We start from the raw sequence: 16657 nt of genomic DNA, 5'->3' as shown, positions 1-16657 counted from the left end.
GTTACACTCAACTGCATCAAAATAGCGGAAGGTGCCAAAGAACAGTCATTGAGTATGCCAAGTTGGAGACACTCAAAACCGTTCAGCAGCACTGCTGACCTCAACTGAAACCTCAGTGTAGACATTCTTTGCTGAGGCAGATAATCCAGCTCCTTTCCAAACTGATGAAGGTAACCTTCTTCAGCCTGATGAGGAAATGGACCAGCTGGATCAACAGGTACCTGAGTGCGACCATGACTCCTCTTCACTCGGTGAATCATCAGAGAGGATCAAGTCGAAACTCAGGTGATAGAAGATGCTGGTACAATCCAGCATTCGCCTGTCAATATTGACCCCATAGTAAGTGTGTCCACATCGATCCATCTACCAGAACTGGTGGCACACGGTGCAAATAATCAAATGGTTTCAGAACTAGAAACAAAACCGAATCAGATGAGGTCCACCTCTTCTACGTTAGAGGATACTGACCTGCCTACCACAGGTTGCTGCAATTGGAGAGACAGCCAGTAATTAATCAAACATCTTCCTTCACTCAGGAGACCACATCCCAGGATTCCCCAAAACTTCAGGAACTCGGGGCTATATTGAGTTACCACTCTAAGTACAAAGCATGGTGGACGAAATCACTAAAAAGAACCAGCATCAATTTAGTGAAAAAGGATTGGGAACATAATAAATATGAAGAAAGGGGTAAACGCATGACATCTGACCATGAAAAGGAAACTATTGATAGGCAAGAATACAACAGAAAGAAGAGGAAGAAAGAGATCAAGTGTTGACCAGCATAGAAACAAAACACCAAATACTGCAGCTTCTACTGAAGAACAAACAAGTCAGAACAAAGAAATCCAAGTTGAGACTAACAATCCCTAAGTTGCAAAAGAACACGATCAGGGAGAGTCATGAAACCTCCAGACCGTTTAAACCTGTGAAGCCAGAGACTTGGTGGCAGGGGTGGGAGTGAGGGGGGGGGGGGGGGGGGGGGGGGGGGGGGGGGAGAAGGGGTAGCATGCAAATATTAAGACTTGGAGGGAGGTGTAGTATTAGGGAGGATTGAAAAGGTTATTGTGGGGGAGGCGATGGCATAGTGGTACTGTTACTGGACTAGTAATCCAGAGACCCAGGGTAATGCTCTGGGGGGCCCGGGTTCGAACCCCGCCACGGCAGATGGTAGAATTTGAATTCCATAAAAATCTGGAATTAAAAGTTTAATAACGACCATAAAAACCCATCTGGTTCACTAATGCTCTTTAGGGAAGGAAATCTGCTGTCCTTACCTGGTCTGGCCTACATGTGACTCTTAAATGCCCTATGAACTAGGGATGGGTAATAAATGCCAGCGATGCCCACATCCCATGAACAAATAAAAAAAAAAATGTGGGACTGAGGAAGCAGTGCTGCCCAAATGATGTAAACATGACTAGCAGTCTAGTGGTCGTCAGAATGGAGAAAGCTCATGGCTTGAACTGAAGAAGCCTATCGTCTGGTATATCTGTACATTATGTTCTGTGATAAATAGTTACTGTTCAGACTCTGAAACTCTACCTTACACAACATGCACTTTTATCTTTGATTCCTTGTGTAGAACCTTAACCAAATGTTTTCATGAAAACCCAGATAAACAACATCCATAGGCATATCCATCATGCTTGTGATCTTCTCAAAAATGTACTCTTCGCAAAACCAAGCTGACTCGGTGGTCAGCTTATAGTTGTCCAAGTGTGCAGTCACTTGGTCCCTAGCGATTATTCCAGCTTGCTTTCCATAACTGAGTTTAACCTGGCCCGTGTATAGTTACCTGATTTCTCACCCTCCCTTAAATAATGAAGTGATTTTTTTCATGATCCATAAGCAAAGTTCCTGTATCTAGTTAGCTTTGGAAAATTAGGACCAGTGCAATTTTGATTTCTTCTCTTAATACTTTCATTACCCTGAAGTGGAAAGTAGCAGTTTGCCAAATAACTCTCCTCAAAATTGATTCCTTAAAATGTTTTTCCCTAGAAGCCAGGTCTGAGGGTGTATGTGCATCATTGTTAATATGCTTCATTTATACTTCTGCAAGGCATGTGACATTCTAAGAGTAAAATGTGCTCAACTTGGAATATCCATTGAGAGCAAGATGGAGAGATCCATTGAGAGCAACAAAGATTCTAGTTTCTGCAAGTGAGAAGCCAACAAATTGGTTCATACTAATACAGCAAAATCTGGGAATTCATACATGGAAATTTTGTTAATGCAGATTTTAAGGTCTCCAACTATTATACATTTTGGTCGTGTACACATGCCATGAAGCCAATATCCAATATACCTATGTGAAATAAAATGGATTTACATGAGGTGATAATTTCATCAAGACTATTTCAGTTGTATTTTCTAACTTCATTCTTAATCTTTGTATGTGTTTCTACAGGTTTTCTAATCTTGTCCTCCTCTTCCTGGAGGCAGGGATTCATGCTGAGTGAAATTTCATCAGTGGTAGTGTCTCTTCAGGTGCCCTACACTCATTTGTTATATTACCCTTCTTTGAACCTGAATAGTGAGCTTGGCAGGCTGATTGATCTTGAAGAATTGGAGGTTGTTGTAACAGGTTGTCTCCTAACACATGATAGTGTGCACTTCCAGCAAGTGTTTTGAGCAGTCTTGAGGAATTCAGAAGCCAAGTGTGACAGTAGACTGCTACCATAGCTTGCTGAAATTAGCTAATTGAATCTAGAACTTCATTAAAGTGTGATTGAGAGTCTTATCATATAGTGCATTTACCTACAGGCATTGGGATAGTGAATGCTCCTTGCTTTCCCCTCGACTTTAGGGCTTTCTACCAGAGTCTATTCCAATAATAGAACTTCATTTGACAGTGGCCCCTCTGAGACAAATCTTGCTTAATGTTCTGTTGAAGTTTCATTTTTAGTGTGCTTTCAATACTTGTGTATGCATAGAATTAGGAATTGCTTAATGTAAGCAGGGCAACAGAATCTGCATATAGTGCAAGCTTGCTTATTTAGCCCTACTAGAGGTAAGTTGCATAGGTATCTAATACTTATAAGTGACCAGTAGAGCATCCACAATATTGAAATAGAATCTTCAGTGGCTAATGGCTAGTGCATAATTCACTCTAATAATACAAAATTTTTGACTGAACAATGTTCTGATTAGCGGGTGTAGCTTGGCACGCTGCATCAGTTACTGACCCCACCTTGCTTGCTGGGCTCCAACCCTCATGGCTCCCTGTTATGGGGGAGGGGGCAGGGCATTGATTTGAATGGGCAGAAAGCACAGGAAGGGGTGATGGCATGGGTGGGATGAAGGGGGCATGCGGCATGGTCCAAATGGCTTAATCTTGTTGCTGACTACTTATGAGCAACTCTAACGTTTTCCCTTTTTATCAACTTTTTGGTGGCCCTTTGCTGATTTCTGGAACAATCCTCAGACTTGCTGTTTTTTTTTTGCAACATTGTTCGCCTCTTTTAATCTAATACTAGCCTTAACTTCGAGTGAACCACCGATAGATCCTTCTTGCTAAGTTTTTATTCTTCAATGGAATGCATTTTTGTTGAACATTTTGAATTGTTCCTTTAAATGTTTCCCACTGTTGATTTATCTCCATACCTTTCAGTCTATTTACCAATTAACCATAGCTGGTTCTCTCCTCATACCTATGAAATTGGCTTTACATTGAAGATTCTTGTTTGCGATTGAATTATGTCACTTTTAAACTTAACACAGAATTGAATGGCATTATAACTATTTCCCAGTGGATCTTTTACTGTGACATTGCTAATTAACACTGCTCCATCACATAATATTAGATCTAAGATAGCTTTATCCCTAGTTGGTTCCACCGCGTAGTGCTCCAATAAACTGTAACGAAAACATTCTACAAACTTTCCTTCTAGACCACTCTTGCCAATTTGATTGTCCCAGTCTATGTGAAGATTAAAGTGCCCCATATTTATTACATTTCCTTTGTTACTCCAATAATTTCTTGTCTAATGCTCTGCCCAGGGGGGCCTATAAACTACTCACACCAGTGTTTTCTGACTCTTGCTATTCCTAGTTTCCATCCATACTGATTCTACTTCATGACCTTCAGAGGCCAGATCCTTTTTCACTAATTTTCTTATGTCATTCTTTACCATCAGGGCTACCTCACCTTCCTTGAAATTCTGTCTGTCTTTCTGAAATATTGTTTACCCTGGAGTATTTTATTTCCCAACCGTTATCACCTTCTTATGACAATAGATCTCGAATAGTTAATGGCAGAATAATGAACAGCTCTGTCTGAAAGCAAAAACATGAAAACAAGATGCAGCCTGACCCTTGGCAAAAAAAAAAATCAGAATGGAAGACAAGAGTTCATGGTCTGAAGTTGTCAAACTCGATGTTGAGTCCAGAAGTTGTTGTAAAGTGCCTAAGCAGAAGATGAGGTGCTATTCCTTCAGCTTGAATTGGACTTCACTGGAATATTGCAGCAGGTCGAGGACTGAGCGTAACAGCAAGGTGGTGAATTAAAATGGCAGGCAACCGGAGGCCTGGATCATGCTTGGAGACTGAGCGGAGGTAATCCACACAGTGGTCACTCAGCCTGTGTTTGGTCTCCCCAGTGTAGAGCAGACTGCATTGTGAGCAGGAAATACAATATACTAAATTGAAAGAAGTATAAGTAAATTGCTGCTTCACCTGGAAGGAGTGTTTTGGGCCTTGGACAGTAAAGAGAGGAGGAGCTAGGACAGATGTTACAACTTCTGCAATTGCAGGGGAAGGCAATGAGGCGTTGGTGGCGATGGAGGAGTGGACCACGTTATTGTGGAGGAAACAGTCCCTTTGTAATGCTGGGGCAGGAAAGATGTGTTTAATGGTGGCTCCATGCTTGATGTAGTGGAAATGGAAGAGGGTGATGATTTGAATTTGGAGGCTGGTGAGTAGAAACAGGGGACAAGGGGAATCCTATTGGGGTCTGGGAGGGAAAGGGTTGAGCGCAGAAGTGTGGAAATGGTTCAGACACAGTTGAGGGCCCTGTCAACCACAGTGAGGTGGAATCCTCAGTTGAGGAAAAAGGAAGATATATCAGAAAACACAGTGGAAGGTGGAATCATCAGAACAGATGCAACAGAAAAACGGCGAGAATATAATAAAGCAGAGTGTGAGGAAGTTGAGGTAACTGTGGAAGTCGATGGGCCTATGATGCATATTAGTAGATAGTCTGCCCCCAGAAATGGAGGCACAGGAGGCAAGAAAGAGAAGGGAAATATTACGAGGGGAATTGAATACAAAAGTTATGCTTCATTTGTACAGAGCACTGTGAGACAGTACTGTACAATATTGGTCACCTTATTTAAAGAAGGATGTGAATGCGTTGGAAGCAGTTCAGAGAAGCTTTACCAGACCAATATCTGGAATGGATGGGTTATCTTATGAGGAAAGGTTGGACAGAATTGGCTGGAGTTTAGAAGAGTAAGAGTGTACTTAATTGAAGCATATAAGATCCTAAGGGGTCTTGACAGCGTTGATGTGGAGAGGATGTTTTCTATTGTGGAAAAATCTAGAACTAGGGGCCACTGTTTAAAAATAAGGGATCGCCCATTCAAAACAGATAAGGCAAAGTTTTTTCACTCAGAGGGTCGTGAGTCTTGGAACTCTGCTTCCACCACCGTTTCAAGAAGAGAGTCTTTGAATATTTTTAAGGCAGAGGTGGATAGATTCTTGGTAAGCAAGAGGGTGATAGGTTATCAGGGTAAGTGGGATGCAGATTTTAACTTATTACCAAATCAGCCATGATCTTATTAAATGGTGGAACAGGCTCAAGGGGCTGAATTGTTCTTGTTCATATGTTCGAGATGGACCATGTGAACGAGAAGAGCGGTGGAAATTGGAAGTAAAGTTAGTGAATTTTTCCAGTTCTGGGCGAGAGCAGGAAGTGGCACCGATAGTTATTGATGTACTGGAATAAAGATAAAAACAAAAAAACTGCGGATGCTGGAAATCCAAAACAAAAACAGAATTACCTGGAAAAACTCAGCAGGTCTGGCAGCATCGGCGGAGAAGAAAAGAGTTGACGTTTCGAGTCCTCATGACCCTTCGACAGAACTTGAGTTCGAGTCCAGGAAAGAGCTGAAATATAAGCTGGTTTAAGGTGTGTGTGTGGGGGGCGGAGAGATAGAGAGATAGAGAGACAGAGAGGTGGAGGGGGTTGGTGTGGTTGTAGGGACAAACAAGCAGTGATAGAAGCAGATCATCAAAAGATGTCAATGATGTACTTGTCGTTGACATCTTTTGATGATCTGCTTCTATCACTGCTTGTTTGTCCCTACAACCACACCAACCCCCTCCACCTCTCTGTCTCTCTATCTCTCCGCCCCCCACACACACACCTTAAACCAGCTTATATTTCAGCTCTTTCCTGGACTCGAACTCAAGTTCTGTCGAAGGGTCATGAGGACTCGAAACGTCAACTCTTTTCTTCTCCGCCGATGCTGCCAGACCTGCTGAGTTTTTCCAGGTAATTCTGTTTTTGTACTGGAATAAAGAGTTGGGGTGGGGCCCTGAGTAAGAATGTTCCACATACCTCACAAAAAGACAGGCGTAACTAGGGCCCATGCAGGTGTACCCAGAGCAGCTCCTTCAATTTGGAGGAAGTGGGGTTGTTTGGGCCTTTATTCAGGGAAGCGGAGAGCTCTCAGACTGTCCTGGTGAGAAATGGGGGCGTAGAGAGATTGGATGTCCATAGTGAAGAGGCAGCTAGAGCTAGGAAAATGGAAATAGTTGAAATGACATTGTGTTTCAGAAGAATCAAGGATGTAGATGGAAGGAGACTAGTGAAGGGGAGAAAAAAAGAGTCAAGATAGGAAGAAATAAGTTCAGTGGGACAGGAACAGGCTGAAACAATGAGTGTACCAAGGCAATCCTGTTTGTGGATTTTGAGAAGGAGGTGGAATTGAGTTGTTTGGGATTGGAGTTCTGTGAGGTGGAAAGCAGTGGAGGGAAGCCTCCAGAGGAGATGAGATCAGTGACAGCCCTGGAAACAATGACTTTATGTTCAGTGGTGGGGTCATGGTCAGGACAGGTAGAAAGAACTGTCTTGACAGTTGACACTTCTGCCTCTGAGATAGAGGTTAGCATGCCAGACCACAAAAGCACCACCCTTCTCAGGTTTGACAACAATGTCAGGGTTAAACCTGAGAGAACAGAGTTACAGCAAGTTCAGAGGAAGACAGCCGTGTGAGTGAGACGAGAAAAGAAAATAAGATGTCACGCTGACAGCTCTCAGTGAAAAGATCAAGAAAGCTAAGAGGCCAGAGGGAAGGACCCTGGTTGAAGATGACACGAGAAGAGTTCAACGTTGTGCCGAGCTCAAATTAATTGCAGTGGGGGCGTAAAGGAATAAGACTGAGTCCTTTGCTAAGCATAGATTGTTCATCATCAGAGAGGGAAAGGCCAGGCACTATAGTAGATACACGGCATTGGTGGTATTAGACGGGGTGGGGTCAGAGGGAAGGGGAGGAAAGATTCAGAGGGGACCATTAACTGTTGGAGGTTGCACTCCTCAACATCTGAAAGGAAGAAGAAAAAGCTTTTTGTTTAAGCATCAAATGAGACGAAGGATGAAATGAGACTGTGTATCAGGACAGCTTTGTGATAGGGTGAGTGTCAGTGATGCTGGAGAGTGTTCGAGAATGTACATGTGGTAGTGGGTGGCAGTGTGTTTGGATCTTGGGATTCAATGAGAACAGCAGTCCAAAGAATGTTATATGCCCCAGAGATACCTGTAATCTTCAGTAGAATCAAAACATGAAGTTCCTACCTGTTAAAGATACAGGTTTTTAAGGTGAGTCTAATGAAATAAAATTGAAAAAGGCTAAGTTACTTTGTGTCTTTACCAAGTAACTCTACAACAGTGTTTAGATGTCACTGAAGGTAGCCTAAAACAGAAATCAGCCATTTGGCCCCTCAGGTTTGTGCTATAATTAGGTCATGACTGTCTACCTCTACTATTCTGCCCCAACATTATATCCCTTGATTCCTTTAGATTGCAAAAATCATATCAGTCTCAGTCTTGAACTTCATCAAAGCCTAAATAACTTTCTCCTCATCTCAGTCTTATCCCTTATCCTGAAAGCTCTAATTAAATGTTTGAATTGAAAACAATAAGAAAATGCTGGAAATGCTCGGCAAGTCAGTCAGCATCTGTGTTGAAAACGTATGTTTCAGGTGTTCTGGGCTGGACAAGGAGCCTACATCTGGTATGTTGAGCTTAACTGTTAACTTAATAGGTGGTCACAGACCTGAGTTTTTTTTAAACATTTTTGAATAATAATACAATTCTACCAGAGTTTAATTTTTCTTTCCTAATTCCTTTCAGTTCTGAGTCACTTATGGAATGGAGTTGCTATAATCATTTTAGGAAGGGGGAGGAATATGTCCAGGAACTATAGACCAGTCAGCTTAACGTCAGTAGTGGGGGAAAATAATGGAATTCTAACAAAGGAGAGGAAGAAGAGCATCTAAAAATGAATAATGTAATAGTGAATAGTCACATCAATTTCAAAAAGGAGAATCACACCTAACCAACCTTTTGAATTTTTTGAAGAGGTAACAGTAGAGGGCAATGCAGTAGAAACGTTATCTGGATTTTCAAAAGACCTTCGCTAAGGTGTCCCATAATAGACTACTGAATAAGGTGAGAGAATGTGGAATCGGGAGACAAATGGCAGAACCGATTGCTTGCTGACTTCAAGGCTGAAAGCAGAGAATGAGACCGAAGGGTTGTTATTCATAGCAACATTGGGTGGGAAGTGGTGTCCCACAAGGATCAGTACTAGGATCACTGCTGGTCACAATTTATGTTAACGATTTGGACTTTGGAATCAAAAACACAAGTTCTAAATTTAGTCAATACCGAGGAGGACTGCAACAAATTACAGGAGGATGTTGATAAACTTGGGGTTGGAAAATAATTGACCAATGATGTTCAACACATAAATGTATGGTCATATATTTTGGCAGGAAGAGTAGGGAGGCCATTATGCTTTATTTCTGTAGGTATAGGATTGAGAAGAAAAGTTAGACTAAATCTGTATCAAACCTTGGTTAGACCACAATTAAGAGTATTGTGTGCAGTCCTAGTTGCCACATAAAAATGATATAGAGATATTGGAGAGGGTGCTGGGAATATTTACAAGGGTACCACCAAAAATAGGTGGGTACACAACAGGATAAGATTGACTGACTGGATCCCTTTTTTCTCAAAAAAACAAGGCTTACTTAATAGAGGTCTTTAAAATTCTGAAAGGTTTTGATAGAGTGGATACAGAGAGAATGTTTTCTCTTATGGGGTGGACCAAAACTAGAGAGCTATGTTCCCATCAGTATGGTAGTCACTCAGAAATCCAATAACAAATTTAGAAGGAATACCTTTACGCAAAGAGTGGTAAGAATGTGCAACTCACTACCACACGGAGTAGTTAAAGCGGATAGTATAGATGCATTTAAGGGGAAGCTAGACAAGCATTTGAGAGAGAAGGGGATAGATGGATACGATGGTAACTTTAGATGAGTAAAAATGGGAGGAGGCTCGAGTGCAACATAACGCCGGCACCAGCCGACTTCTGTGCCTTATATCCTATGTAATATCACCAAACCTATAAAATACGAAAAGTTTGGTCTGCAGGCATTTCTTATCTAAAAAGTATCATATTTTTGTCATCTTTCCATTATAAATAAGGATGCAACAATTACAATGAAAGTTACTGTGATTACACCCTCGCTGTAATGATACTGTAGGATTCAGTTATGCATCGTTAGTTTATCAATCAGTAAGTGGAACTCTACACCTAGCCTCTGGTTCTCAAGTTGCCTGGAGTTTTACTGTGTGGTAATGAGTTAATTCAAATCAAAGTATTGTATAAAATAAAGCACAAAAATGCTTTAAAAATGAGAACTGAATTAAAATACCTGCAAGTCTGGTCCCTGCCATTTAACCTCACTGCAGCTGAAAATGACATTTGCCTTTATTTCCCATATACAATGCCATAAGGGATCAACTTGAATAAATAAAAATAAACAATAGAACAATATCAATCTGCAGAGGCTTGTTTCTTATGCATAACATGCAAGATTTGGTTTAAAAAAAATAGCTTCCTGCATATACAAATATACAGTATATTTTTCAGCAAAATTGCCTCCTGAAAGGTGAATTTGCTTTTTTAAAAATAGTTTGGTGATTTTAGTTTTCAGTTATTTAATGGGAAACAAATAGGAACAAGGCCCACCAGTAACAAACTTTAGCACACTGAATTGTTAATCTTACTATTAATCATAGCGTTTCTGGGACTTGTAAATTTATTCCTTGTTCAGGTTTCTTGTGTCAAGTGATAATTGTAGAAGCCATGTAAACTGAAGCCCCATAGTCTTGGAAATGAGGCAAGTGTTTGTCAGATATTTTAAACAGAATGTCATATTGATAAACTTAATTTCGTAACCTTTGCAAGTTTAATGTATTTCGTGGTCCGCTGCGAAGCGTCAGCACTTGCCGCTGACCTCAAAGAAAGCTGCCTGCAAAGATATAGTGATCTCTTCTGTGGAATTTCCCCTTTCCTGCCACTAATTTGAATCTGGGATTCAGGGAATATCCAGCAACAGTGATGTCAACAAGCAGGGTAAGCAACCAATCAGATTGAAATATTCTGTCAGGAAGTTAAAATACTGCTTCATTTTTAATATAATTTTACAGATTTCAAAAGAAAGATTGGGACATAGACATGGGATTAAGGCAGAGGCTGAAATATAAATTTGAAAGAAATGTAAATATGTGCAATTTTCTATCACAATAGACAAATTTGACATTCTGCAAATATAAAATTAGTCTTCAGAGCCAGAGTGATTATTCAATAGTAATTATGAACTTAATACACCATTAAAAGCAGTCCGTGTCCAAATGCAGCAAAACTTGGACAATATCCAGGCTTGGGCTGATAAGTGGCAAGTAACATTCGGGCCATACAAGTGCGAGGCAATAACCATCTCCAACAAGAGAGAATCTGACTGTCGTCCCTTGAAATTCAATGGCGTTATCATCACTGAATCCCCCACTATCGACACCTTGGGGGTTACCATTGACCAGAAACTGAACTAGACTAGCCATATAAATACTGTGGCTACAAGAGCAGGTCAGAGGCTAGGAATCCTGCAGCAAGTAACTCACCACCTGACTCCCCAAAGCCTGTCCGCCATCTACAAGGCACAGGTCAGGAGTGTAATGGAATCCTCTCCACTCACCTGGATGAGTACAGCTCCAACAGCAATCAAGAAGCTTGATACCATCCAGGACAAAGCAGCCCACTTGATTCCACAAACATTCACTCCCTTCACCACTGACACAGTAGCAGCTCTGTATGCACTGCAGAAACTCATCAAGAATTCATAGGCAACACCTTCCAAACCCAAGACCACTACCATTTAGAAGGACAAGAGCAGCAGATAGATGTGAACATCACCACCTGGAAGTTCCCTCCAAGCCACGCACCATCCTGACTTGGAAATATATTGCCGTTCCTTCACAGTCGCTGGGTCAAAATTCTGGAACTCCCTCCCTAACAGCACTGTGGGTGTACCTACACCTCATGGACAGCAGTGGTTCAAGAAGGCAGTTGAGCATCACCATCTCGAGGGCAGTTGGGGATGGGCATAAATGCTGGCCTAGCCAGCGACGGCCACATCCCATGAATGAATAAAAAAAATAATCACTTGAAATTTTGAATTCTCTGCTTAACGCCTGACTCCCATATTTGTTTATGGTGTAAGTAGCTGCTTGAAATTGCAAGAAATGCTGACTTTTTTTAAGCAGTGCTTTTGTAATTTTCTGTGGTAATATACTAGTTTTCCAGTTGTATGTGGCTTCTCAGCATTAGCGATCTAAGTGGTCGATTTCTAATTAAGGCTCCAACTTTAAGTTCTGTACTACTCCCGACTTTGCTCCCCCTCCCCACTCAGTGTGTGCCATTCCCCAGTTTGGATAACTCTATGCTAAGTATTGCAAGCATGTTGTCTCATGTTACTCGTGAGATTAGCTTGTATACAGACCCATGATGAGTATCTGTTGAATTTCAAAACTATTATTCTTGCCATCTGATTGACTTTAATATTTCATTGATTAAATAGAAATAAATCTTAACTGAGCAGGAAGCGAAATTATCTATTTAACAAGTGTACAGATATCAAAACCACCATTCAGGTACTACCAGGAAAGTGTGAATGTTACCAAGCAAATATTGTCAGCAAATGGCTAGCAATAAAGCAACTAATGAAGGAAAAATTAAACAAGACGTCTTGTAATTCCTTTGTCATCTTGCTTGTCAGTGAAAAATGTTTCTAGTGCATGACTCAGAAATTGCATCATTACAGCAAAATCATTAAATTCTCCCATACATTTTCGCCAACACTGTTTCCCTCTGGAGTTCTGTCCTTTTTCATGAACCTCTGATTTGAAATCATACATTACTTGATTGAAGATGGTTGAACAGGTAGCAGTTTGAAAGCACTGGAATGCATCAGTCTGATTCTGAAGCTCTTAGAAAACTACACTACCATGATACAGCTAAAGATTCTCTTAATGAAAGAAACAATGCTGTGTTTTGTGATGTAAATGTGCACAATGTCAATTTTCATATGTGTGGTGTCTGTATATAATGTATACAGTAAAGTCCCGTCTTTCGCGACTTTGTTGTTTGCGTTTTCATTTACCCACGCTTTGCACTTTGCTCATGCAAGGGTGATGCAGTGCACAATGTTCACTAATCCGCATTTTCTTCCCCCTGCATTGGTTGCATTCCAGTGCCGGGATCACCTGGTGCGAACAGACGCTCATGTGATTTTCTTTTACAAATGGCTTTTGGCAGGTGCTCAGTATTAGTGTGTTGATCCAGATGGGAAGAAGCTTCCCAACACAAAGGCGACACAGCAGCTTGTCTTCTCGCCTACACTTTTTTTTTAAAGAAAGTGGCAATTGAGGCATTTTGTTTGGCCAGGTGATAATTATCCTGGGAGATGAAGTGCAGCCTGAAAAGTTCTGAAATCTTCACTGATGTACAGTCTTGCTCAAGAGGCTCTCCCATCTGTCATCTACAGGTACTGCACCCCAATTTACTGTGGAATAACTGTCCAAAACAAAGTTGCCTTTGCATGGCTGGAACCTATCTAATTGAATCCCATTGGAAAAACATGTTCGTTGTTTGCGATTTCTCAGTTTGTGAGATTTTACGCGAGCGTAACCCCCACGAACCGTGGGACTTCACTGTAATTTGAACTGTAGCATTAGTGGAGGATGATGTAGTCAACTGTATCAAAAGTTCAGGGTTGGCACTTGACTTGCTCCTCACTTTTTCAGTACTACTTCTGAATAGTTTGATACTTAATTGCTTTGTTTCTTTCTAAATGTAGTCTAACCAAGTGGTGCAGATATGTGACAAAATGCTTTTAATGGAAGAGTTTAAAAAGCTGAGAATCATCTGATGAAATTAAATAAGGCTGAGGAGGATAATGAAGGGAATTTCTTTATTTCCGGAGCTTTGACCTCTTGCAACATTAAGATTTGGTATAAATACTAACACCCAAGTTAGAAATGCAGAATATTTCATTGTACTTCTGGTGTTGACTGGGCTTTTGCAATCTTGAGTGTTTTGATAGAAATGTTTAAGCAGAGCATTGCATTTATTCAATTCCTGGAAAACACTGCAATGTTTGAATGATTGAGTTGCTTGAAGTTAACCTTCCTTGGAAGATTAAATAAACCTTTTATTGAATGAAGATTTTTAACAAATATTCTTGATTCCTGCTGTGCTGTAAAATGTAAATTACTAGTTATTGATCAGTTGAGTATTTATACTGTACAAGCATAGCTTTACATGTTGCTATTTAAAACAACCACAAGAAGAAAGAACAGAGAAGGAACCTGCTTTCATAGGTGTAATGACAGTTTCAACTGGCTTTTTTGGTCTGCAGAAAGTACATTAAATCTTTCATGGTTGAAAAGTTTAAGCTACCCCATGTAGAATATATGTGAGATATCATCCTGTTCCTGATCAGTGCACTAACCAAGACTTCATTTGTGACATCAGTACTTCATTTGTGGAAACGTGGGTATTGCCCATCCTGCTCCGTCATTTATATGTGGGGTGAAGGTCTTGGCTTTCACAAGATTGAGATGATTATGCATTGCCTTGATTCACTTCAGTCAACATACACAATTCCTTCTGAATGTCAAGTGTGTTTGAGTCTTGCAAACCAGTTTTATTAAGAAGTGTGAATAAAAATGTGATCTAACTTGAGTTCAGAAATGACATTTTAAGAAGAATCTTGTTTCAGTATACGTTTCCAAAAAGCCCATATTTTTTATAACACGTGGGGATTTTTCCCGGTGCGGATAATGGAGTATAGACTACCATCATCAGGGCCACAAAACAACTAACTGAGGATCATTCTTGCACCAGTGATAAATTATAAGATCTTGCAATAGACTTAGGCAAATTATGCAATTAAATGCTGCTTCTGCCTGCTGATGTTGCTTCTGCGTGCATGCATTATGCTAGTGTGCTCCAGTTTTTATAAGAGCAAGCATTTAATGCACTTGACACCTTTGTAAACCATGCAGCATTAACTTTGCCTGCATGGCTTTAAATTCTGCTTTCAATTTATGTTAGCACAAGCATAATGTAGTGCCCTAGGGGAAAACTGGAATCTACTAGCTAAATCTGTTAGGTAATTTCCTTTAATTTAGTAGAAACGGTGAAATCCTAGGCATCCCTGCATATGATCAGAGCATGTTTTTACATTTAGTTGCAAGCCTTTTGTCCATTGAGTGAATGTTGTCAGACCAATTCTTGTTTTCTATACTTAAGCTGATCCAACACAGTCTTCTAAGAAAATAGTAGTGTCACGTTGATTTTTTTATATTGTAAGCAGTTTGCAATCAAGACTACAGTAAAGCTGCAATCTGCTTTAGTCTTGATGAGGCTCAATGAAGCAGGCAGTAATTCTCTATTGAGGTGCTGTAAAATTTTAATACTATTTTCATGAATAGTGTTGATAGCTAGGAGTGAATTGGACCAGTTAATTCTTTGTTGATAAGAGTATTACCACCAATGTATGTGTAGGATTTTGCTTTATTAGTGCAGAGCAGAAGCATAAATATACACTAATGCTGTTAGCTTGCTTTGCTCTAAAATGGCTATTGGTAATGCCAGAATCTGCAATGTAAAAATAACAAAATGCATACATTTGAATCCAGGACATTCTTGATGACTCATTGTACTTCCATAGAATCTAATCAGAAAATGCTTTGAATTAGCCAGTGAGATTTCTTGACTTTTGACACTTAACAGTTTTTGGAATACAAATGACTTGAAAGCCCTTTGTCGCTAGGTGATTGTAAACCTAAGTGTAATTTTGGAACTGCACTTAATACTCTAATGATGGGTACTGCCTTCTGTCCTGTAATGGCTGCCTGATTAAGATGTTGTGAAACCATTAGTCTCTTCAAGAAAATGTACTATTAAGGTCAATCCTTTTGTTCCTCACAGTGTGTGATTAGTAATTGAGGATTACGATTATTCCTTACAGAATTTTCATTGGACTATAAAGATCAATTGAAATTTAATGCAGATAACTCTTATTAACTGACGATTTAACAACTAGGATCCATTTTTATCTCATTGTCTTTGTACAAAAAGTGAAAAACCTCAAAAACCTGAATTTTGAAATTGACAATATAACCTCATCTTAATTGTTATTTACCTTTATTTAGAACTCAGTGAAAATGTTAAGAAAAATAAATATATATTTATATGTGTACAAAAGTTTTTCTCCTAGCTCCATGTACACAGTGACAGAACTGTCAGGCCTGAGGTGTGATGTATTCTGAGCTGCTAAGTGCAGTTGATGGCCTGAAATACTCTGTTCCTACTCGACACTGATGCTGGTGTCCACTTCTCAATTGCCAGCTTTAAAGCTACTTTTCAGCACTGTGCACTTAACATTGGTCTACCTTAATGGTAATAAGATTGGTGTTATGGAACTACAGTTTTGGGAATAGATTTTCAACCTCCTTTCTGCCCCCAGTCCCCAACCGTCCATGCTGCCAAAGCCCATGGATCTAGTGCTGTTAACCCCTTTGGCCTCAACCTCTCCACACTGCTGCTAAATGTCGGGCATGCTGAGAGATGCCCTGCCCTAGTAGAATCTTGATCATTATGTAAAAGCCTTACAGTTGAGCACATCTCATTAATTGAACTTCAGAGGTAGTGTGCCCTATGTAACTTTATTTCCTTGTACCTTTTGAGGTACAACTCTGGAGTAGTATTGGAGCTAACGTATCTGCTGACCCTTAATTCATCTTCGTGCAAACAGCACCGTGTTTCTGATCTATAGTCTGCATAGCAATTAACCTTTGAAGTTGCAAAAGGTTTATTGAATATCGATTTGACTTTGTACCCATAAAGAGAGATGCATCTACATAGAATAAAACATGACCTAGAATTTCAGTGGTGCTGTGCTGCTTCTCTCAGACGCTAATTGGGTGTCTGAGCATCCGATATAGTGGGTATTATGCACTGACCGCTATATTGATGAAGATAGTGAAATAACTCTTGAAGGAACTGCTAAAGGCCCC

The 16657-nt window shown here is 40.3% G+C and overlaps 1 protein-coding gene across 5 annotated transcripts in view; it reads left to right on the top strand.

Moving 5' to 3' along the window:
- Nucleotides 1–16657, top strand: part of LOC121290558 (SR-related and CTD-associated factor 4-like) — a 103568-nt gene that overhangs the window by 15820 nt on the left and 71091 nt on the right. For 2 of the 5 annotated variants that reach the window (XM_041211092.1, XM_041211090.1), the window contains exon 1: nt 2437–2490. The exons of the other annotated variants lie outside the window; for them this stretch is intronic. In XM_041211092.1, the coding sequence (XP_041067026.1) occupies nt 2452–2490 (39 nt within the window). In that variant the 5' untranslated portion in view covers nt 2437–2451. Of the gene's footprint in view, nt 1–2436; nt 2491–16657 lie in introns of those variants that run through there. 5 annotated transcript variants of the gene reach the window in all.

This window comes from Carcharodon carcharias, chromosome 18, assembly GCF_017639515.1.
Source record: "Carcharodon carcharias isolate sCarCar2 chromosome 18, sCarCar2.pri, whole genome shotgun sequence".
Taxonomy (NCBI): Eukaryota; Metazoa; Chordata; class Chondrichthyes; order Lamniformes; family Lamnidae; genus Carcharodon; species Carcharodon carcharias.
The sequence above is the reverse complement of the archived record's forward strand: the minus strand, read 5'-3'. Positions and strand labels throughout refer to the sequence as shown.